General features: G+C 37.9%; 1 protein-coding gene and 1 long non-coding RNA gene across 4 annotated transcripts in view; both read left to right on the forward strand.

Moving 5' to 3' along the window:
• The window catches only part of LOC127844602 (neural-cadherin-like), a 195,265-nt gene that overhangs the window by 65,073 nt on the left and 105,751 nt on the right, over nucleotides 1–24,441 (forward strand). For all 3 annotated transcript variants that reach the window (XR_008032834.1, XM_052374992.1, XM_052374993.1), the window contains exons 9-22: nucleotides 2,519–2,790; nucleotides 3,584–4,045; nucleotides 4,597–4,971; nucleotides 5,595–5,798; nucleotides 6,592–6,784; nucleotides 7,344–7,490; nucleotides 10,135–10,250; nucleotides 11,239–11,412; nucleotides 12,965–13,286; nucleotides 14,899–15,200; nucleotides 15,643–15,822; nucleotides 16,277–16,512; nucleotides 17,505–17,668; nucleotides 18,082–18,339. Coding sequence is in view for 2 of the 3 variants with exons in the window: in XM_052374992.1 (XP_052230952.1) it covers nucleotides 2,519–2,790; nucleotides 3,584–4,045; nucleotides 4,597–4,971; nucleotides 5,595–5,798; nucleotides 6,592–6,784; nucleotides 7,344–7,490; nucleotides 10,135–10,250; nucleotides 11,239–11,412; nucleotides 12,965–13,286; nucleotides 14,899–15,200; nucleotides 15,643–15,822; nucleotides 16,277–16,512; nucleotides 17,505–17,668; nucleotides 18,082–18,339 (3,405 nt within the window). In the remaining variant the exon portion in view is untranslated. The remainder of the gene's footprint in view (nucleotides 1–2,518; nucleotides 2,791–3,583; nucleotides 4,046–4,596; nucleotides 4,972–5,594; nucleotides 5,799–6,591; nucleotides 6,785–7,343; nucleotides 7,491–10,134; nucleotides 10,251–11,238; nucleotides 11,413–12,964; nucleotides 13,287–14,898; nucleotides 15,201–15,642; nucleotides 15,823–16,276; nucleotides 16,513–17,504; nucleotides 17,669–18,081; nucleotides 18,340–24,441) is intronic.
• On the forward strand, nucleotides 19,696–23,931 carry LOC127844615 (uncharacterized). The gene is made up of 3 exons (XR_008032839.1): nucleotides 19,696–19,847; nucleotides 19,993–20,302; nucleotides 23,672–23,931. It is a non-coding gene; the product is annotated as an uncharacterized LOC127844615 (long non-coding RNA).

Genomic DNA, 24,441 nt, shown 5'->3' on the forward strand with positions numbered 1-24,441 from the left:
TCACTATGTCAAAGGTCAAGGTCATGGTGACCCAAAGCAGTAAAATGGTTTCCGGATGATAACTCAAGAACGCTTATGCCTGGGATCATGAAACTTCATATTTACATTGATCATGACTCGTAGATGACCCCTATTGATTTTCAGGTCACTAGGTCAAAGGTCAAGGTCACGGTGACCCGAAATAGTAAAATGGTTTCCAGATGATAACTCAAGAAAGCTTATGCCTAGGATCATGAAACTTCATAGGTACATTGATCATGACTCTAAGATGACCCCTATTGATTTTCAGGTCACTATGTCAAAGGTCACGGTGACCTGAAATAGTAAAATGGTTTCTGGATGATAACTCGAGAACGCTTATGCCTAGGATCATGAAACTTCATAGGTACAGTGATCATGACTCGCAGATGACCCCTATTGATTTTCAGGTCACTAGGTCAAAGGTCAAGGTCACGGTGACCTGAAAAAGTAAAATGGTTTCTGGATGATTACTCAAGAACGCTTACGCCTAGGTTCATGAAACTTTATAGGTATATTGATCATGACTCGCAGATGACCCCTAATGATAATCAGGTCACTAGGTCAAAGGTCAAGGTCACAGTGCCAAATAACGTTTTCACACAATGGCTGTCAAGGTCACGGTGACTCAACTTAGAAAAATGGTTTCTGGATGATGACTCAAGAATGCTTACGCCTAGGATAATGAAATTTCATAGGTATATTGATCATGACGCGCAGATGAAATAATGATGATACTTGACCAGGATGTTTGTCTGGACAATATCTAGGTCAAGTTTGACATTTGGTAAAGATTGAATGAACCGACTCCTCTCAGATGAGGGAACTAGGGCCATCGTGGCCCTCTTGTTTAGTGGTAGTGTAATAATGACAACAGTTTGATGGAATTCCGATATTTGTTTGAATTTGGATGTTAGACAGTCAGTGTATTAATCTGTTAATAATTTGTTGTGAGTTTAGCTGACTGAACGAATGCAGCTCAAGATGTTATTAAAAAAAAAATCTGATGTAATGTAGTCTCTGTGTACCAACCTGTGTGCAATTGTTGTGAACTTATTTATATGCGAAATTTCCTAAGTGACTGTCTCCAAATGCAGTAAATGTAGGACTGTTAATGCTGCTGTTTTGATAAACTGCTTAGTGGCTCTTTTAATTTGCTTCCCATGGTTAACTTTTTATTAGCTGTCTATTTTATCAGTATATTAAATGTCACTGCTGTATCACCTTGAAATACTCCAGACAGGAAGTTTTCTAGCATTTAGCAGGGGTCTAGCTAGGCTCAAAATTTTGGGAGATGTCACTTCTCCCTAAAGCCAAAATAGGGAGAATTGGTAACATTTTTGGGAGAAATGGTATATTTGTGTCATAAATCTTAGTTTTACGTATATTTTGCAGCAACTTAATGGATAAGTGGTTTCTGTTCAGCTTTCAATCAACTCTTCACTTGTTTTATACAATAAGACATGTTAAGTGTATAAAACCGACATTTTCCTTATTTCTCATTGATTGTTGATTATGATTGTACTTTTAATTATTTTTTTCCTGAACAGGTGTATCAAATAAACTTCAATAGTAACAAGCCAGTAATGTTCAGAATCTTTTTACTTCCTTGTTAATTTTAAGCAATTCAACATACAATCACATTCATATTTTGTTACAAATATTTGTTTTAAATTTAAAATTCATTTAAAATCTCATTTTACAGCAGAGATTCCAAATCTGACCTGTAAATGAGCCCCATATCTATTGCCAGTGCTAGGTAACATCTTCCTTGATCATTCCTAAGTACTGTTTTAATGGGCCATTTAACATTGCTAAATCATAGTTATTGGTAGCCAGCAGAAGGCAATTAATCAAGGCATCATCTATTAACAATTTCAAGAAGTGTAATAGCTCCAGACTGTTCTGCATGACCTGTAATTGGGGCAACTTATGGCTGAGAATCCTCCTGTGTCCAAGTCTCCACATCAAATTGATTTTAATCGGTCAATGTCTGGCACAAAGTAAATCATTAAAAGGAGGAGAAATCACTTCGCCTTCATGAAATTAATGTGCGAAGTGAAGATTAATTGGGTGAAGAAATCGCCCGCTTCGCCCACTCGCGAGACCCCTGATTTAGGGACTGTTGAAGTAATACAAGCAACAAATTGAGACCTTAAACAATAAATTTAAAGTGAAAACAATTTAATAATGTGGAATTTATATGCGAATTATTATAGGAAAAATATTTAAAACAAGGTAACATTACGAAGAATGACAGCAAAAAAAGGTTTTGTATTTGTTATGAATGTAGTAAATTCAAGAATTTATAACAGGCCAAACATAAAAACAAAAAATTCTAATCTGTGCTAAATAAAATAAAAAACTGTTGACAAAGGTGGAGCATGACATTATATTTTCTGTTAAACATTTGAGTGTAAGATACGCTGATTACAATGAGCACTTAAAGTATAAACCCATCCTTACAATGATAATCACGTCGCCCAATAATCCTTTTCAGCTCGGAAGACGGACAGCTACCCGTTCCAAATTGACCCGACATCCGGCCTCATCAAGCTCATTGGCTCGCTGCCAGACTCAATTCCGTACTACACTCTGAACATAACGGCCTATGATGACGGCTCCTGCTGCGGCGGGTCCCCGGTCCTGTCCAGTGACTCGTACATCGTTGTGGAGGTCAAGGACACCAACAACAACCAGCCTCAGTTCCCCAGCTGTACGTACGCACCTCAAGTGCTGGAGAACCAGGATATTGGCACAGCCGTTGTGCAGGTGAGGGCGCAGATGTTGACAATTTTAACCCTTTGCATGCTGGGATATTTGTCGTCTGCTAAAATGTCGTCGCTGAATTTCTAAAATTAGCATTTTCTTGATTTTTTTTTCAAAGAATACTATCAGAAAAGCAAACAGTTTGGATCCTGATGAGACGCCACGTTCTGTGGCTTCTCATCTGGATCCAAACTGTTTCAAAAGGTCTTTAAAATTTGATTCCAGCTTTCTACAGGCAAGAAACACTTTCAAGCCAGACAGTTCTAAATACAATTTAAAATGTTACATTTGCTAGGGCAAGGTTACAGGCATTTCCTAATGTTGACCACTGTACTATTTTTCTATTCTGCAAAAGTTATGTGTGTTTGTCAAGCACAGATTTACGGGTAAGTTGTTTTAAATATTGGCCAATCACTTTGTTTAAATCAAACATATTTTTATGCCCCAGGTGGGGCAGCTTATAGCAGTTGAACTGTCCGTCAGTCCGTCTGTCTGTCAGTCTGTGCATTTGTCCTTCAGAAAACTTTAACATTGCTCATAACTTTTGCAATATTGAAGATAGCAACTTGATATTTGGCATGCATGTGTATCTCATGGAGCTGCACATTTTGAGTGGTGAAAGGTCAAGGTCTTCCTTCAAGGTCAAAGGTCAATTATATGGCTTCAAAGCAACGCAGAAGGGGGGCATTGTGTTTCTGACAAACACATCTCTTGTTACTACTATCATTATGTTTTACAGCCGAACTTTTCAGTTAAAATGAATGTTCAGAACATAATGTATTTTACATTTCTTTAGGTAAGTGCCGTTGATAACGACCGTGGCTCCAATGGCAACATCACCTACTCCATAGTGAGGACCCCAAGACAACAGGAACAGTTTGCAGTGGACCCAGTCAATGGGCGCGTAGTAACAGCGGTACAGTTTGATCGAGAGTCCATACCAGGCAATGGTATAGTGCCGGTCACAGTGAAAGCTGCAGATCAAGGCCTACCTCAGAGCCTGGAATCTCACTGCACATTCTGGGTAACCATTGGAGACATGAACGACAACTCGCCAAAATTTGATTCCCCATCGTATTCTACTTCACTCAGTGAGTCTTCAGCGACTGTGGGTCGACGGGTGTTTGCGGTGCGTGCGTCTGATGCGGATCATGAACAGAACGCTAACATTGTGTATTCGCTGGTGGACAACCCGGGAAATTTCTGCAGGATTGAACCGGACACAGGCATTATTTACGTTCAGAAGATGATCTCCGGGGTGAGTTATGCTAATTCTTACGCTGTAAAATGAAAAGACATTTAATTTTAAAAGCTCATGGAGACACCCTGCATCAGGAGGGGGTTGGTCAGTCAGTATGTCATGTGGCTTAAAATGTTATAATTAAGTTATGCAAATTTCTTTCAAATGGCTTAGGCAATTAAAAAGAAACTTGAAATGTCTCATCACCACAAAGTGTAGATGTGCAAGAAACTTGTTGTACCCATTGATCAACACATTCCTGAGTTATTTACGGTTGAACATAGCTTACAAAGCAGGGCTATTAGTATAGTTTTCAAAGCAGGGGTTTTAGTCTGTTAATCATGTTTGTGAGAAAGCTCCAGTCATATTTAAATTTCCATGCATTTTTCTGTTTAGAATAACGATGAAAAACGGGGGTTTCCGTATGAGGATTTTTTTTTGTTTTAAATCCCATTTTAGGTGAAATTTATTATATTTGGCTTCCGCCTTTCATGTTTTATCAAAATCCTTTTCCCCAATCCAAAAGCAACAGGCTGTTAAATATAATTAAAAACAATCTGTGATTGTAGAAAGACACAGTTGTGCTGAGAGTAAAGGCAGAGGACCAGGGTACACCCAAACTGAGTGCCTTTGTGACTGTGACTATCAGCATCACTGACCGCAACAGCAACCCACCCACCTGGGACAGCAACACATATGAGCGGGAATACGAAGTGAAGGAAACTGCGCCGATAGCTTATGTGATCACCTCAATGACGGCTCAGTCAAACACCCCTGCGCCGTTAGACGGAGTGTCGTTTGGTTTGATAGACGAGTTTGAGAACACAGTGCAGCAGTTGGGCCCATTTAGGATTCAGCAGCAGGGCAACAGGGTGACCTTGATGCTCAGGGGCGTGCTAGACTTCAACGTGAAGAACAGATACGAGCTGAGACTCAGAGTTACGGTATGATGTGTGTTAACTTACCTGACGTGCATAAACAAGTCTTAGAATCTTCAGGCTGACCATTTACATTATTAGAATATTAAGAAAAATTATTCAAAATGACAATGCCCACCTACCTTTGTTTAAGCTCACAGTAGGACTTTTCTGTTGTTGTTATTGTTGGGGGTTGTGGAGACTCATGTGAGCTGAAACTTGTTGTGTTTGCCTAAGATGTTGGGAGCTGTTTTTTATTATCTCTTTTCTTTTCACAACTTAACAATGAAAAATAATGGATTAAAAAAAAAATATTAATTTTTACTTGGTCATTTGTATTAATGCCTATATTTATGTTGTTAGCTCATGCATGCACATTTTGAAGCATATTTTAACCAAAATATATGGTGCTCAATACCATGGAATCATTTTATTTTTTTTGACATGAACTTTCATGGATATTTGTTTTTCTTAAATTACATCGGAACTTGAAGTTGTGGATTTTTCAGACTTTTGATACAAACATTTGTTGAACATCTGATTTTGTGGTTGAGTGGACCTACACAAATCCGCAAAAAAGAGTGACAGATATATATTAAATAATGTTAGTTTCAAAGTAACTAAATATTTAAAATCAATCATTATTGCAGAACCAAGGTCAGAACCCGCTGTCAGCAGAAATCCGCCCGGTGATCGTAGTGAAGGACATGAACAATGAGCCGCCGCAGTTTGAGGGCCTCGATATGACCCAGAGTAACTCGTACAAGGGCACTGTGCCAGAGAACGAGCTCCCGGGGCAGACGGTCATACAGATCAAGGCTGTGGATCCCGATCATGATCCCCCAAATAATGTGGTGGGTTGCAATTTCTGTGTATTAAAAAGAGCCAAAACTTTACATCAGCAGTGTTTATATGAGTCAAATAATTATATGCATATTATGTTTAAGTTTGTTTTGAATTTCGACTTTCCAACATTTACCGGCCAGTATTATCAGCAAAATTGGGCTTGACAGTCATTGAAATTAGTAGCTTGTAAATACACATTGAAGTTTGAACAATGATAAGGCAAGAATTGGATTTAGCAAGGCATAGGTTGTTTAATTAGGTAAGGCAAGAATTGGATTTAGCAAGGTCTAGGTTGTTTAATTAGGTATGCAGTTTTCTATTGTTTATTTATTGTTAGCATATGAGATAAATGTGTTTTGTGGATACGTATGTGTTTTATTTCATTCTCTGTATTTAAAAACATGATTGAGCAAATATACAAAACTGCGTCATTGTATATTACCAATGGTTGCTCAGACATGATACCAAATTGACAAATAAGAAGAATATCTAATGACACCTTTAGTTAGTAGTGGACCCATAGATTTTCTGAGAAAGCTTATTAGAGGAAAACTGGGCTTAATTCATGTGCATAAAGTGTCACCCCAGATCAGTCCATGCTGGCTAATCAGGGACGACACTTTTTGCCTACTCTGGCATTTCCTATGAAGGAAACTAATTCCTTTAAACAGTTAATAACAAAAAAAATCATAACGAGGCTCATTATGTCCTGTTTACAAGGAGTATTAAACAAACAAAATTGGAAAACAATGGATTTAAACAAATATGTTAGTTTCTTACGTCGTACCGACATGCCTGCAGGTGCGGTACAGCCTGATGCCAGACTCAAACGACGCCTACATGCACTTCAACATTGACGAGGTCACGGGGGTCATCACGACCCGTAGTCAGTTTGACCGAGAGCAGCAGGCTGTCTACTACATCAAGGTCAAGGCCGAGGACGGCAAGGCTTCTGATGCCCCGGGACATTTCCCAGAGAACACGCCCAACAGTGGTATGTCTGTCTGTTTGGTTGCCACCTCTGAGACACAATTATAGGTTGATTTGCTGTTTTTTTTCGTTTTTTTATTTACATCCTTTGAGCAAATGCGTATTAATTTAAGTGAATAATTTATGTACTCGTTTTATTACTATCCCTGTTCTAAAAAGTAGAGAGGGGTTTATTGCATGAACTTGTGTTTGTCTGTCTTTCCATAAACACAAACTCTACTGACAATATACACTCACTGTTTTCAGTGTAGCACATGAAACTTCCTTGAATTTTTCATTGTGATATGAATTTGTACACACACACTTTTTATTATTCTGAGTTTACAATTGTTACAGTTACAGCTGTCCCATATTAAGGAGAGGGGGGGGGGGGGGGGGGGCAAGATTTAGTTTTTAATTATCATTGACATATCATCAAACTTAAACCTTTTAAGGCTTTATAGGCTTGTTTAATAATACAAACTGACTTGTCACCAAAAATCTATGTTGTCTAAAAGAATCTGCCAAGATTAAGACTCCGTAAAAAAAGCACAACATATCTTGTCAGTATCCCATCATTTCAGCCACTGCCTCGGTGCAGATCATGATATCTGACAAGAACGACAATGCCCCGTTCTTCCTGGAGAGCTCCTACAAGGTGACTGTGCCTGAGCGACAGCCGGACAGCAACAGCCCCATACTGACAGTGGTTGCTCGGGATAAGGATGATGGTACGTCTCCAGTGGTGTCAACAAATGTTTCCTCCTAGTTATTCCACGCCAGAGGCGGTGGGATAAAGAATTGGCGCTGTCCCTCCGTCAACAATGTAAAAAAATATCCCAGAAGTTTGCATCGGGTTACAGTTATGCCCCGTCTAAGGTTAACATTTGTAATAACAATATGATTCTGTATGTTATGGCCTAGCATTTATACCTTATTTCAACTTAAATATAAATATTTATCAGGCTACAAAGTGCATTTAAATCATGAATTGATAATATTTAACAGTAATTTTAAATTTCATTAACATTCATTTTTGAAATGGACATGGAATCCACCATGTGAGCAGCAAATTGCGAGTTGAACAAGAGAGGAACTTAGCAGTATTCTAACATAAAAGACAAGAAGCACTGTTTTTACCCATGAAGCAGACTTAATAGTGTCTTTATAAGCTGTAGGCTTTACACATCATTGAGCTTAAATATTGAGGGTTGACACCAGTGACATTTTTCTTGTCGGATAGCTGCAGGTGCTCTTCTCAGGGCTTTTTCTATCTGAATGGTTGCATTAGGGTCATTGCTGTTTTGTGGAATCATTGATTATAACAAAGGCATTGTTATATTTTTCACTTCTGAATGCATAAACATGTTCCACCTCTTAGCGCATTGCCAATGATTGTGTGTTTTGTTCTGCTTGTTTTCCCTTCATCATGTGATCATTTCTCTTGCATTCATTGTCTGCATCAGGCTCCGGTAAGTGTGCTGGCCAGTGCTTGTTTTATGTTCACATTTCCGTTCATATCATACTGGATATGTTTCATTGCTTGTACATGATTCTCTTCTGCTTGCATGCTTAACCCATTTATGCCTAGTGGACTCTCCTATCCTTCTAAATTGGATCAATTTATTTCCAAAATTAGGGATGTCTAGTATATTTGTTTTTATATTTAGAATATTTCTTACAGAAATTCCTTTAAGCAAACAGCGCAGATCCTGATGAGACGCCGCATCATGCATCGTCTCATCTGGGTTTACGCTGTTTGCCAAGGCCTTTTTTCTAGACGCTAGGCATAAATGGGTTAAAGTTAGACTTCAGTAATTGAATGGACTTTTTGTTTGAAACCCTTTCATACATGTTATTAATTTTATATACCATTTTTATTGTTTTAAATGACATACAAAATGTTGTAAGACTTTTCTAGATTGAAAGTTTATTAAGTTAATATTTGATTTGAAAATAAATATTTGATTTGAAAATACATGTTTACGTTTAAATTTTCCTCATTTGATAGTGCTTGATTTAAAAGCTTTAATATATTTTATTTAACATTCTTTGGTATTAATGTTTAATGTATTGCACAGGAGATGGCTAAATATTCTGTTTTTAATATTTACCATGAATGTTCAGATTTCTTTGCTTCTTCAGAAATATAATGGACTTGACTTTAATATGATGGTTTCCTGATTATATTGCCAAATCCGCCTTATGCCATATGCGGTCAGTTTAGCTCCAGAACAGCCTGCGCATTTGCATGGCTTTAAAGTGGCAAGGGTAAAACCTGACATTTGTGACGGTGGTCTAGAGCTAAGCTTAAATGCTGTCTTTTTTGTTGCCCTTGTTTTTGTGTATTTAAAGTCACAGTCTCGATTACAACATTCACTGCCGTTGTCCATGTGGTCATAAAATGTTTCTGTAATTCTCTTCTCAGCTTAATTATGATGAATTATTTAATAATTGTCAATGACTAGAATGATATTAAAATGATCTTTCCAATACCTTTTTAAATGCACCTTAATTTATGAATTATCGTCAAAATTATTAATGGTATCACCCTTTTTGCTTCTTAATCATTTTAAAAGCATTCCTAGCTTACTGAGACATGTTTGTTGATGTTTTCAGCTGATCAGCTCATGTATTCCTAGCTTACTAAGTCATGTTTGTTGATGTTTTCAGCTGATCAGCTCATGTATTTCTAGCTTACTAAGACATGTTTGATGATGTTTCCAGCTGATCAGCTAATGTATTCCTAGCTTACTAAGACATGTTTGTTGATGTTTTCAGCTGATCAGCTCATGTATTCCTAGCTTACTAAGTCATGTTTGTTGATGTTTTCAGCTGATCAGCTCATGTAACTCTAGCTTACTAAGACATGTTTGTTGATGTTTTCAGCTGATAAGCTCATGTATTCCTAGCTTACTAAGACATGTTTGATGATGTTTCCAGCTGATCAGCTCATGTATTCCTAGCTTACTAAGACATGTTTGATGATGTTTTCAGCTGATCAGCTCATGTATTCCTAGCTTACTAAGACATGTTTGTTGATGTTTTCAGCTGATCAGCTCATGTATTCCTAGCTTACTAAGTCATGTTTGTTGATGTTTTCAGCTGATCAGCTCATGTATTCCTAGCTTACTAAGACATGTTTGATGATGTTTCCAGCTGATCAGCTCATGTATTCCTAGCTTACTAAGACATGTTTGATGATGTTTCCAGCTGATCAGCTCATGTATTCCTAGCTTACTTAGACATGTTTGTTGATGTTTTCAGCTGATCAGCTCATGTATTCCTAGCTTACTAAGACATGTTTGATGATGTTTTCAGCTGATCAGCTCATGTATTCCTAGCTTACTAAGACATGTTTGTTGATGTTTTCAGCTGATCAGCTCATGTACAGGATCACAGAGGGCAACATCAACAACGTGTTTGGCATCAAGCAGAAGACTGGAGACATCTATGTGGCCAAGATGCTTGACTATGAGACTCCACCCACTGTAAGACTGCCATTTAGTGATTCCTTTACCCCTTAGATACGTATTTTGACATTTTTGTAGTCCCATAGAAAGTTAATTTAATTTAATGCCCTTCTTACTAAATTCAAGTTTTAAAGGCTTCATTTCTACCCTTAGATTTTGATGAGCAGCAAACAGCATAAAACCTGAACAGACTGCGAGTTACTTTTATGCTGGTTGCAAAAGCCATTTTCACTTTGCTTCCGAGTGGGAAAGGGTTAATGAAATATGTGTATGCGAATTAAATAAATGTATGACTTCCATCAAGCATGCACAACAAGCGTTTTGATATTGCATTATGTACAATTGTCAAAAATACCCAAACTGATGATATCGGCTTTTTAAAACTAGACAAAAAATCAATGTTGAATACATTGGCTAATGATTTCTTGTTTTGTACATAATAGCCTATTAAATATTCACAGTTTTTGTCAGTCACTACTTATGCTTTTCTGCTTTCTTAAGTCCAACAGTTGAATATTGAAATGTTTATGGAGTTAAATGACCATAATAATGAGGCTAAGGAAAAAAAATCCTCAAAATAATTTATCTTACTGCAATGGCCTCGTCATCCTGGACAATTTCGTTTCAGATTAGGTCAATGTTCTTTATCCAGGGCAATTTTGTATTAAGATTTTTATGCCCCTGGTAGGGTGGCATATAGCAGTTGAACTGTCCGTCAGTCCGTCTATCAGTCTGTGTGTCCGTCCGAAAACTTAAACATTTCCGATTACTTTTGCAATATTGAAGATAGCAACTTGATATTTGGCATGCATGTGTTTCTCATGGAGCTGCACATTTTGAGTGGTGAAAGATCAAGGTCATCCTTCAAGGTCAAAGGTCTAATATATGGCTTCAAAGCAGCGCAATAGGAGGCATTGTGTTTCTGACAAAAACATCTATTGTTCAAATGTTATTTCAATGGTCATTGTTGTAATAAGATTTTGTTACAGTACTTGTATAACTTTAGGAATACAGGCTGCGCGTGATCGTCCAAGATGGCCGCTATGAGAACTCGACAGAGGTGGTAGTCACGGTAACAGATGTTAACGACAATCCCCCAGAGTTCTCTCAGAAGGTCTACGAGGTTGACACAGTGGTGGAGGAGACCAACCCCCCTGCCGGCGGGCAGTTCCTTGTACAGGTGAGCAACCTGTGACTTATTTAGAATTTTTATTTCTCAGATATGCAGTTTGACCTGTGTGTGGCCCTTTAGAAAATCTAAATAAAAATTAAAGACCTTTCTTAATGGATTCTACTTTTTAAAAGCTTCATTTCCAACCTTAAGACACTGATGAGCAGATAACAGCAAAAAACCTGAACAGTCTGCGAGTTACTCTTCAGAAACCTGGGCTTAATGCTTGTGTCTAAAATGTCATCTCAGATTGACCTACCGTAATTACTCTATGTTTTCGGACACCCCCTTTTTTAGCACAAATAATTATTTTTCGTGACTCTTAATTTTGGGACACACAAGTTTTCGTCCATAATTAATGTCTCTAAGTTTTCGAACGGTATATTTTACAGCGCTATTTTACCGAATTTCCGTCATGTTGCCGATATCTAATGACACTTCGATCATGGGGTTTTACAACCAGTTTAACATCATAAAACATGGCAGGTGCATGCTTGAGGGCAACGGATCATTACATTTGCGTTAATGGGTAAATAACCTTGTAAACCGGTATTAAATAATGATTTTGCCAGATAGCATAAGCGTTATTACAATTACCAGGGGTAGTGCCAATTAACAGTTCAATTATCTACCGCAATAGTACTACCCCTTCTCAGTAAAATTACTGTGACAAATATTAAATGCTTCAAAGTGTGATGCACCCTATTGCAAGTTTTACGAACAATGGAAAGTGTTAGACAATAACTATCGGAAATGAACAAACAAAGAGTTCATAGTTTGTTTTTTTTAATTGCGTTAATTACAGGTTCATACTAGTGAGTATTGGTACATCACATGCTCATCTTTGAACTCGTTGGTCAAAGTACAACCTTGTAGTAATTTTTGTCAGATAAATTAAGCATTTAAAATTATTTAAAATGCAGTGCAAACACATATAACTGTAATTTATACTATACGGCATGGTATTTTACATGCGCATGCTATTACCCGTAGTTGTTGATACAATTGACGCTATTTTCAGACATGTCAATTTTCGACTCTTTAAGTTTTCGGACACCTGTATTTTGTGAATATTGTTTAAATGAAGTCGCTTCTTAATTAAAATCTAATAAACACAGAAAGTTTTGTCCCTGATCTATAGCTTGTGTAGACGGCACAGGCTAGTCTGGGACGACACTTTACATACAAGCATTTAGCCCCACTTTCTAATAGCTTGGCTGTTTTTATGCCCCCGGTATGGTGGCATATAGCAGTTGAACTGTCCGTCAGTCTGTCTGTCCGTTGAGTCAGTCTGTCCGTTTGTCCGTAAACTTTAACATTGCCCATAACTTTTGCAATATTGAAGATAGCAACTTGATATTTGGCATGCATGTGTATCTCATGGAGCTGCACATTTTGAGTGGTGAAAGGTCAAGGTCATCCTTCAAAGCAAATGTCTAATATATCGCTTTAAAGCGGCGCAGTAGGGCGTTGTGTTTCTGACAAACACAGCTCTTTTCTTTTTTAAAGTTAAATGTAAATTGTTATGTATACGCTATCTATAAATCAATTCATGTTCCAGGTGTCTGCCACAGACAAAGACATCAGCCGGCGCAGTAACTTCCGATACTCAATATCTGGCGACGGCACTGACCCAAATGACCCGACATTCACCATCGAGCGTACCACAGGCCGGATATTTCTGCGGAAACCATTGGACCGTGACCTGCCGCATGGTCGGGAGGTGTACCAGTTCAACGTGGAGGCCGAGGATGAGCCTGATACACCTCACTCGCTGACTGGATTCTCATATGTGAAGGTGAAACCCCTCGATATTAACGACAACGCTCCCGTGTTTGTGACGAGTGATCTCCATGGATCTGTTGCAGAACACTGCAATGAAGGTAGGCTGGAATGTAAAGGTTATGATATGAATGTTTACTCAGAATGACTTAACGACTGTATTTCTTGTGAAGTGTGGTAATTTTATCAGATAAAATAAACTTACAAATTGTAAATTCTTCCATTAATTTTATTAAAGAAGTACGTAATACATACATAAACAAATGCTTGTTAATTGTTAAAATAATAGTTTTGGAGCATTATTGAAATTTAAGATCATCTAAAAGCTGGTGTAATCAGAATCAAAATAGAAAGTGGATGCTTAATAACCGATTTTGCAATCTTAAGTTTCTCCAAAGAGCTGACAATGATACCACTGGTAGTTTTTAACATGTTTCTATCAAATATTATAAGTAACCTATATTCTTGCAAAATATAGTTTTTAGGCTACTTACTAAGCTTTCATTGCACTCACCTTGACAGTTGGACTGGCTAGCTCAGCTGGACCACAAATCTGAACAGGGTTCCATCTTTGGCTGCATATATCATGTATGGTGATTGGTCATGCAATTTTTTATATGGCCACTCTAACCCTACCTATGATTAACCCTTTGCATGCTGGAAAATTTGTCGTCTGCTAAATGTTGTCTACTGAATTTCTAAAATTAGCATTTTCTTCCATTTTTTTCAAAGAATACTATCAGAATAGCAAACAGTTTGGATTCTGATGAGACTCCACATTCTGTGGCGTCTCATCTGGATCCAAACTGTTTACAAATGCCTTTAAAATTCGGTTCCAGCACTGAAAGAGTTAACCCTAATAACACTTAGATGCTTATTTTGACACATTTGTTTCCCTTAGAAAGTTACATTTTATTAAATACTTTTCTTACTAGATTCAAGTTTTAAAGGCTTCATTTCCAACCATTAGTTACTGATGAGCAGCAAAAAACGTAAAACCTGAACAGATTGCGAGTTACTCGCAGGCTGTTCTGGTTTCATGCTGGTTGCAAAAGCCATTTTCACTTTGCTTCTGAGAGGGAAAGGGTTAAGTATGGAAGTTGTCAGTTACTGACAAGTGTGTGCACAAAGTGCTTGTATACAAGCAAAAAGTGAGAGCGTCTTGATATTACAGTCAATCTTGTTATAAGAGACCACTATTGACCGACTTAATAATACAGTCAATCTTGTTTCAAGAGACCACAAAAGGGAGTAACCAAAAGTGGTCTCTTATTAAAATGGTCTTCTTAACCCTTACAGTGCGGGAACCGAGTTGTGAAGGCCTTTGCAAACAGTTTGGATCCAGATGAGACGCCACAGAACGTGGCGTCTCATCTGGATCCAAACTGTTTGCTATTATGATAGTATTCTTTGAAAAAAATCGAAGAAAATGCTAATTTTAGAAATTCAGCAGATGACATTTTAGCAGACGACAAATTTCCCAGCATGCAAAGGGTTAAAAAAGACCTCTCTGGAAAAAGGTAAAATCATCGTCAATATCAAATTTATAGAACTATTTAAAGGGGTTGCATAAGACAAAGGTTGCTTTTTTTAAGTGGTCGCCTCCACATGATTGACTGTACTAAAATATTGTTGAAAAAAATATGCAAACCAATGAAACATGCACACTCACCTATACAAATGCCTTTATTTATCTGACATACTGTTGTACAGATCACTCAGTGATGACCGTGCGTGCTACTGACTATGACGCTGGACTCAACGGCACAGTGTTCTACGAGATAGACAGCTACGGCAACCCACCTGCGTCTGCTAACGGGGAGCTGTTGTTCAAGATCAACGGGAACACGGGACTGATTCAAACCAGCTTGAGGAATTCACTGGACCGTGAAAAGACGTCTCAGTATTTCCTGCCGATTGTTGCTAAGGACCGTGGGGATGAGCAGCGGAAAACCACAGCAACGGCCACCATCAGCATCTCAGACATTAACGACCAGCGACCACAGTTCATTGATGTAAGTAGTGCAAATGACAACCTTGTCAAAATGATGCAATGATTTGGTTTGAAATCAGAAAGCTGTGGTTAAATAATTTTATGCAAAGGTGAGTTATGTTTGTCATGATTGGTGAGTGAACAGTATTGCTCAAACATGAGCTAAAGCGGAATTGAGGAAGTACTTAACGGTGCTTGAAATTATTTTTGCCATATTGTTTTGTGTTCAAAATTAAAGATCAACAAACTTTTTTATCCTATCCACTGAATTTTTTTTTTTTATGTAGAAAAATTGTTTTGCATTATTTACCAATCTTGATTTTAGACATGACATTGTATTATGAAATATTCCATAATACAAACATTTTTTTATATTAAACAGCCTATGAAAATATCCTTATGCAATACAAAGACATGTTATATTAATTTAAAAAAAATAAACATCTGAAAACGTTATCCTGTAGAAAATCTACCGTGTGACGATGTCAGAGAACCAGAAGGCCGGACCAGTGATCACAGTGACAGCCATTGACAAGGATATTGACGAGAATGCACGCCTGACTTACACTCTGAAGGACAGTGACCGAACATACTTCTCCATTGAGACTATCCCACCAAATGCGGGCGTGCTGAAAGTGTTCAATGTAGGTGGATTTAAGTGTTGTTTTTTTAAAGTGATTTAATGTTCCAAAAGTATATGCAGTCCTGGTTTGAAGGTGCAAATTATAAGATCAGTTAACTCATGGACGTTATGTTGTCAGAGGTAAAAGACAACAGCGCAGATTGATTTGTGCCTTTACTTTTTGGAACTGCAAATGTCTGACTTGGGATGAATGTTCTCAGTTCTAAAATGACTTTCGGATTGAAATATACTGGCCATTAACCATTATAGACCTTTGACCGCTCTCAAGTTTAATATAAAATAATTGTCATTGGGGGAATCCAAACTGACCGTTGTCTGCAGTTGACCGCTGTTCTCAGTTGACCGCCAGGTCAGTTTTAACTGTATATCCTTTCTAAATTCTATCAAGAATATAAGATGTTTAAGTATATTTTCACCCTGTAATTCACTAATGGTGCTCTATTCCTCGCTGCCAGGAAGTGGACTACGAACGTGTGCGCAGGTTCAACCTGACAGTGTATGTACAGGACAACAATCCGGCCCACAGGGACGAGGCCTACATCGAGGTCACTGTGGAGGATTACAACGACAACGCCCCACAATTCAGCCCCAAGGTGCACAACATTCGCCACCCAGAGAACATACCAGCTGGGACCAGTCTGTGGAACTGCTCGGCCACCGACAAGGACGATGGGATCAACAAACAGTTTGAGTGAGTGAAGTTTAACCCTTTGCATGCTGGGAAATTTGTTATCTGCTAAAATGTCGTCTGCTGAATTTCTAAAATGTTCTTTTATTATTTTTTTTTCAAAGAATGCTATCAGAATTTCAAACAGTTTGGATCCTGATGAGAGGCCACATTCTGTGGCATCTCATCTGGATCCAAACTGTTTGTGAAAGACTTAAAAATCCGGTTCCAGCTCTGAAAGGGTAAACCCTTTACCACTAAGATACGTATTTTCACACATTTGTAGTCCCTCAGAAAGTTAACTTTTATTAAAGACCTTTCTTGCTAGATTCAAATTTTAAAGTCCTAATTTCCAACACTTAGATACTGAATAGCAGCAAACAGCATAAAACCTGAACAGACTGCAAATTACTTGCTGGCTGTTCTGGTTTTATGTTGTTTGAACATAGCCATTTTCACTTTGCCTCTGATTGGGAAAGGGTTTATACCGGTACATCTATTTGATGGAAGACTAGATTGAGTTGCATTTGGTCGCCAGGTTTTGGAATATAAATTATGTATAATCATGTCAATTGCTTTTTATAACTCGACACATACTTTTTTATGCCCCCGAAGGAGGGCATATAGTGATCGGACTGTCTGTCCTTCCGTCACACTTTGCATTTAGGTTTCGCATTTAGGTTTCAAAAAATGCTCATAACTTCTATGTCCCTTCACATAGCAACTTGATATTTGGCATGCATGTGTATCTCATGAAGCTGCACATTTTCAGCGATGAAAGGTCGAGGTCAGCCTTCAAGGTCAAAGGTAAAAAAACATGTACAAAGTGGCGCAGTAGGGGGCATTGTGTTTCTGACAAACACATCTCTTGTTGATATTCTAATTAAAAATTTAAAAAAAATCCACAAATTAAAATAAGTGTCACATAATTTATTGATAAAATGTTCTACTTGTGAGAATATTTTTTTATAAATATTGTTCAACATGTTGCAAGAGTGATATGTTCACTGTTTCAGGTACAAGATAGACCGTAAGACAGATCCTGGTCAGAGGTTCACAGTGTCCTCTGAGTGTGAGGTCAAGGTCAAACGAGGCTTGGACGGGGAGACTCTTGATCGAGAAGCCCTTGCCGGGAAACCAGACCAAAAATATGAAGTACATGTGCTGGCTACAGATAAAGGTTTTGATTTTAAATATTTTGTAGAAATTATGATTTGATCAATTTGAATATCTTGTTATATGCTTTGTCGGTAGTTGAAATGAAAAACTGAATATTAAGAACAAATATGTTTTTGAAGGAATGCTGTATTTGATCTCAGAATATCATGAGAAAATGACACACTTTAAAGAATAGTCCAAATGGCTTGCTGTTAGAGTTAGGAAATGCCTTTAAAGTCAATTCTCAGTTTTCTTAGTAAAATCTGGGGGAAAAAATTATGGAATTGCAAGTAATCATCTTGTACTAAGTTTCAGAATTTAATTTGCATAAATTGGTGGATGTCTTGTTATGTTACACCTTCATTCAGCCAATAGCCTTATATTAAGATTCCAAATAACATTATGCCAAGATTCCCTTCTTCCACCCTTGTGCAGGCTACCCCCCTCAGACAGGCACAGCTACTCTCATCATTTTTGTTGACGACGTTAACGACAATGCCCCCGAGCTTGTGTACAAAGGTGTACCCATGGTGATGGAGCTGGAAGACCCGCCCAAGTTTGTGATCTTGTTCAGCGCTATCGACCGGGACACGCCACAATTTGGCGCCCCCTTCAGGTTTGCACTGCCCCCTTGTGAGGAGAATCCAACGTGTCATGGCGGTGTTCTAGACTTCACCATGCAGTTTGACGAGGGTAGGCATCTGGTAGTGTTTGCATTTGTAATATTCTCGAAGGCTGCAAAAAAAGAAATTACCAATACTACTTCTTTATCATTTGTTGAAGTATATTTATTTTTATGTTAGTTATTGAAAATGCTACACGAATTAAAAAGTGGTATACATATGTAATATATAATTATTATTAATAATAATAAATGCCTTTAATTGTAAAGTTAAATATTTTGAAAATGCTTCAAGACCTGAAAATTATACTAATGTATATAAAAATAATACTCTTTTACCCTGTATATACAAGAAACTTGTATATGTTCTGTCTACTGAGGGCTATTTCCTATTAAACAATTTATTTAATTCTCATCAACAGATTTTAACAAGACTAATTACATTATGATAAATTTTCATTTGCCATATACTGTTTTAAAATGTGGCTGACAAAGTGTTCAGTCTTACATATAATTGTTTGATGAAATTGTCTCGAACAAATCAAATCAGGTAACAATTTCATTCAGAGTGATCTAAATAGGTCCTTTATATCATAGTGTGCTGTTATTTGTTTTTAGCAACATTAAAATAAACTGTATAACGGTTTTAGCCTTGTTCTAGGAAAACTGGGCTTAATGCATGTGCCTAAGGTGTCATCCATACTTGCATGTGCAGATAGGCTAATCTGGCACCACATTCTCAGCCTACATTTTATTAGCTCACCTGTCACGAAGTGACATGGTGAGCTTATGTAACCGTGTGATGTCCGGCGTCTTCAGTCTTCAGTCTTCTTCAAATGCCGGCAGTGAAACGCCAGAAACGTCCGGTCAAGAGACTGTTGAAAGACTGTTTAGTTTGCTCAACCTGCTTTGCACGCCACAGAGAAACAGGCTTGGGGAAGCTACACTGAAGTCCCTGATCAGACTTTGTCTGCACACGGAGAGAATTGGTGAAGAGGAGGTCACCAGAATAAATGATAAATTCGCTGAAAAGCCCAGAAATGTTGAACTTTGAAGATGAACATAACATAAAAGAGTTTGAATTATTTTTTTTCTCCCTCTGTATGGTGAATTATAGTGTTAAAACTTGATTTTGTACTTATACTAGCTAAGCATAGAAATTTCCCCCTTTTCCCATTTACACGACCTGACCCCCTTCCCCCAAAACTGAAAAAAACACTGCTTTTTGCATACAATCTTGACAAGGAACAAGCAACGGTCATGTGGTTCCCCGCTTTGGATTTACAATGACCAGAAGGATTGAAGCCAGTTAAATGCAATTAAACCACAAAAAATGCGTCACGAAGCACTGTGCAATATATTTGACTGGTTCTTAGAATGGCACTTGGAGCTTGCTACGTCACTTTTTTATGCCCCCCTTTGAAGAAGAGGGGGTATATTGCTTTGCTCATGTCGGTCTGTCGGTCGGTCTGTCGGTCGGTCTGTCGGTCCGTCCACCAGGTGGTTGTCAGACGATAACTCAAGAACGCTTGGGCCTAGGATCATGAAACTTCATAGGTACATTGATCATGACTCGCAGGTGACCCCTATTGATTTTCAGGTCACTAGGTCAAAGGTCAAGGTCATGTTGACCCGAAATAGTAAAATGGTTTCTGAATGATAACTCAAGAACCTATACGCCTAGGATCATGAAACTTCATGGGTAGATTGATCATGACGTGCAGATGACCCCTGTTGATTTTGAGGTCACTAGGTCAAAGGTCAAGGTCACGGTGACCCGAAATAGTAAAATGGTTTCCGGATGATAACTCAAGAATGCATACGCCTAGGATCATGAAACTTATGGGTAGATTGATCATGACTCGCAGATGACCCCTATTGATTTTGAGGTCACTAGGTCAAAGGTCAAGGTCACGGTGACCCGAAATATTAAAATGGTTTTCGGATGATAACTCAAGAACCCATATACCTAGGATCATGAAACTTCACAGGTAGATTGATCATGACTCGCAGATGACCCCTATTGATTTTGAGGTCACAAGGTCAAAGGTCAAGGTCACGGTGACCCGAAATAGTAAAATGATTTTCGGATGATAACTCAAGAACGCTTTGGCCTAGGATCATGACACTTCATAGGTACATTGATCGTGACTCGCAGATGACCCCTATTGATTTTCAGGGCGCTAGGTCAAAGGTCAAGGTCACAGTGACAAAAAACGTATGCACACAATGGCTGCCACTACAACAGACAGCCCATATGGGGGGCATGCTTGTTTTACAAACAGCCCTTGTTTCCATTTGGAATGGGGCCGAATACCGGACCCGATTTTGGGCCGAATACCGGACCCGATTTTAAACGAAAACGACACTGCAGCTTTAGTATTGGATAAATATTCTAAAAAGAACGTCCTCCTTCCAGCCCTTACGATTTATAAAGAATAACTCAATATCTTTGTATTTAAAAAAATGCCTTATGTTAAAACTTAAAAAAAAATCCCCTGGAGCGGTGATACTTTTTTGCAACATAATAACAAATGGGCCTCTGCCATGATTGCTGTAATTTGGGCTCTGGGATCATTCAGTTACAAAGCATATTTAAACAATGGATCATATCTCGTTTAACTGTCTGAATTAACTAGCCATAATTAAATAACAAAAGCACTACCAATACTGGTCTATTATCATTCTGGTCTGTGATTTATCTTTAGCCTCTTTTACCCTTTCTGTTGAAAACAATTTAAGCAGTGACACATATGTCTTTATAAATGTTATATTGATCTATGATAAAATAAAACGATTCAAAAGGTTTGAACAGAATCTTTAGACATCAGTGGGCACAAGAAGATTTTAGGCTCCAAAAAACCTCACCTCTTTGAATCAAAGTTTGTTAATTGAGTGAATGATCTTATCAGAAAATCCAAACTGTTTAAAGGGGCAAATGAAAAGTATTTCCCCATGACAATGCATATTCTTTGTTTTCAAAACGGTATTTATCTAAAAAAGATGTTTTATGTTTTGTTTTACATAGATGCCCTTAGTGGGAGTCAAACTTATGCCTACACAAAATCTACTTCCATGAAATTTTAACTTCACTTAAGTCCTCTTAGTAATACTGTGCATGTGTATCGTGGCTATTTATGTACATTTCATTATATAGTATTACTACTACCAATTGTCCCATGCATACTAAAAGTCTCCGTAGCGACAATTTCTTATTTAGATATCCAAATGTTTTAATGAGCGTTTATAAAATGGAGACATTATACAAACAAATGTGTCCAGCAACCATTTAATCCAGTCTTGTTTAAATTTTATATTATTTTTCAAAATATAAAAAGGTATTAACCATCATTCTACCCCTTTAATTATGTATATTTAAAAATAAGATCACTATAATTTGGACAACAAAAGCCTATTCAAGTGATTTATTCACCCAAATTGTCATTGTTCATAATTGATCATTTTTATATACCTGTTTGATAACTGTTGTTAAGAAACTTTGTAGTGACCGGTATATAAGATGAAACAGAGATAACACATTGTTTAATACTTGCTAAGGAGCCAATACTCAACATACATGCAGGTAACTGATGGCTTGAAACATAACCAATGCTATTGAATTTGATTATAGTGTACTTCAGGAATATTTAAAGCTTGAAAATTCATGCCAAAATCACTGAAGGCAAATTATTAAAGTTTTATGGATATTTTTTTTGTTTATCAATATCAATTTAACAGGTTTTTATAATTGATTTCTATAATGTTGTGCAATTACCTAATTTAAATAGAATGCAAAATTGTAGTAGAAGAAAATTAAAACACCTGATAGCAATGTATTAACTCGGATAATTATCCCTCGCCATAGGCGGAGGGATAATGTTTTGGCGTTGTCCGTCCTTCCGTCTTTCCGTCCGTCCGGAGCCATATCTTGGATGTGCTTTGGCGGATTTCATTGAAACTTGGTATGAGTATATATATATGGATAAGAGAATGATGCACGCCAACTCGCATTGTAAACCATCTCTTAATAGCGGAGTAATGGCCCTTTGTATATTGAAAAAATGCTTTTGTTGTGTGTCCGGAGCCATATCTTGGAAATGCTTTGGCGGATTTCATTGAAACTTGGTAGGAGTATATATATATATTGTATATCAATAAGAGAATGAGGCACCCCATATGTCATTGTACACCATCTGTTAATAACGGAGTTATGGCCCTTTGTATTTTGAAAAAAATGCTTTTTTGAGTGTCAAATATAACACTTTTGTGTCCAGAAGCATATTGGCGGGGGATATCAATTCAGCGAATTTGCTTTTTGTACATAGTTTTCCTCAAAAGGCAATTCATATATACACACTTGGAATAGGTGTGTATGTGGTGAAACTAAAATCACTTAGTCAATGTGTCTTTTGTTGGTCTGTAATACTTTACATTTCCAGAAAACATTTCTTTTAACCCATACTGTTCCAAATACACGAGTTTCTGTTATATATCCAGGCCTTTTCCGCTCCATTTTGGGAAAACGCCACACTGGAAATTTGGGAATTTCGCGTCGTGAAAAACCCCATTTTGGGAAAAAAATTAATCGCACATAATTGGGGAAAATTATCGCATGTGAATAGTGTTTCTTATATTTATGCCCCCCTTCGAAGAAGAGGGGGTATATTGCTTTGCTCATGTCGGTCGGTCGGTCGGTAGGTCGGTCGGTCCGTCTGTCCACCAGGTGGTTGTTGGATGATAACTCAAGAACGCTTGGGCCTAGGATCATGAAACTTCATAGGTACATTGATCATGACTTGCAGATGACCCCTATAGATTTTGAGGTTACTAGGTCAAAGGTCAAGGTCACGGTGACCCGAAATAGTAAAATGGTTTCCGGATGATAACTCAAGAACGCATACGCCTAGGATCATGAAACTTCATGGGTAGATTGATCATGATTGGCAGATGACCCCTATTGATTTTGAGGTAACTAGGTCAAAGGTCAAGGTCACGGTGACCTGAAATAGTAAAATGGTTTCCGGATTATAACTCAAGAACGCATACGCCTAGGATCATGAAACTTCATGGGTAGATTGATCATGACTCGCAGATGACCCCTATTGATTTTGAGGTCACTAGGTCAAAGGTCAAGGTCACGGTGACCTGAAATAGTAAAATGGTTTCCGGATGATAACTCAAGAACGCATACGCCTAAGATCATGAAACTTCACAGGTAGATTGATCATGACACGCAGATGACCCCTATTGATTTTGAGGTCACTAGGTCAAAGGTCAAGGTCACGGTGACCCCAAATAGTAAAATGATTTTCGGATGATAACTCAAGAACGCATATGCCTAGGATCATGAAACTTCATAGGTAGATTGATCATGACTCACAGATGACCCCTATTGATTTTGAGGTCACAAGGTCAAAGGTCAAGGTCACGGTGACCCGAAATAGTAAAATGATTTTTGGATGATAACTCAAGAACGCTTTTGCCTAGGATCATGACACTTCATAGGTACATTGATCGTGACTTGCAGATGACCCCTATTGATTTTCAGGTCACTAGGTCAAAGGTCAAGGTCACAGTGACAAAAGTCGTATTCACACAATGGCTGCCAGTACAACGGACAGCCCATATGGGGGGCATGCATGTTTTACAAACAGCCCTTGTTCAAAAAAGCCGTTAACTGGTAAATAACCACTATTTTGATAACATATTATTAAAATTTTACAAAATATTATGAACATGTGTGATAAGTGCAGGTTTTTTTATCTGATTTCGGGGAAAGTGCCTGGCCTTTTTTGAGGTGAAAAAAAATCGCGCGAAACACCGGTTTTGGAGAAAAGGAGGAAAGTCTTAAATAATCAATTATACATATTTTACTGTTTTTAAAACAAATTCAAGGCAACAGATAATTTAATTATGCAATATTTGTATGCCCCCCTTCGAAGAAGAGGGGGTATATTGTTTTTGCACATGTCGGTCAGTTGGTCCGTCCAACAGATAGTGTCCAGAATGCCCCCCTTCGAAGAAGAGGGGGTATATTGTTTTGCACATGTCGGTCGGTCAGTCAGTCGGTCGGTCCGTCCACCAGATGGTTTCTGGATGATAACTCAAGAACGCTTAGGCCTAGGATCATGAAACTTCATAGGTTCATTGATCATGACTGGCAGATGAGCCTT

The sequence above is a fragment of the Dreissena polymorpha genome, chromosome 9, assembly GCF_020536995.1.
Source record: "Dreissena polymorpha isolate Duluth1 chromosome 9, UMN_Dpol_1.0, whole genome shotgun sequence".
Taxonomy (NCBI): domain Eukaryota; kingdom Metazoa; phylum Mollusca; class Bivalvia; order Myida; family Dreissenidae; genus Dreissena; species Dreissena polymorpha.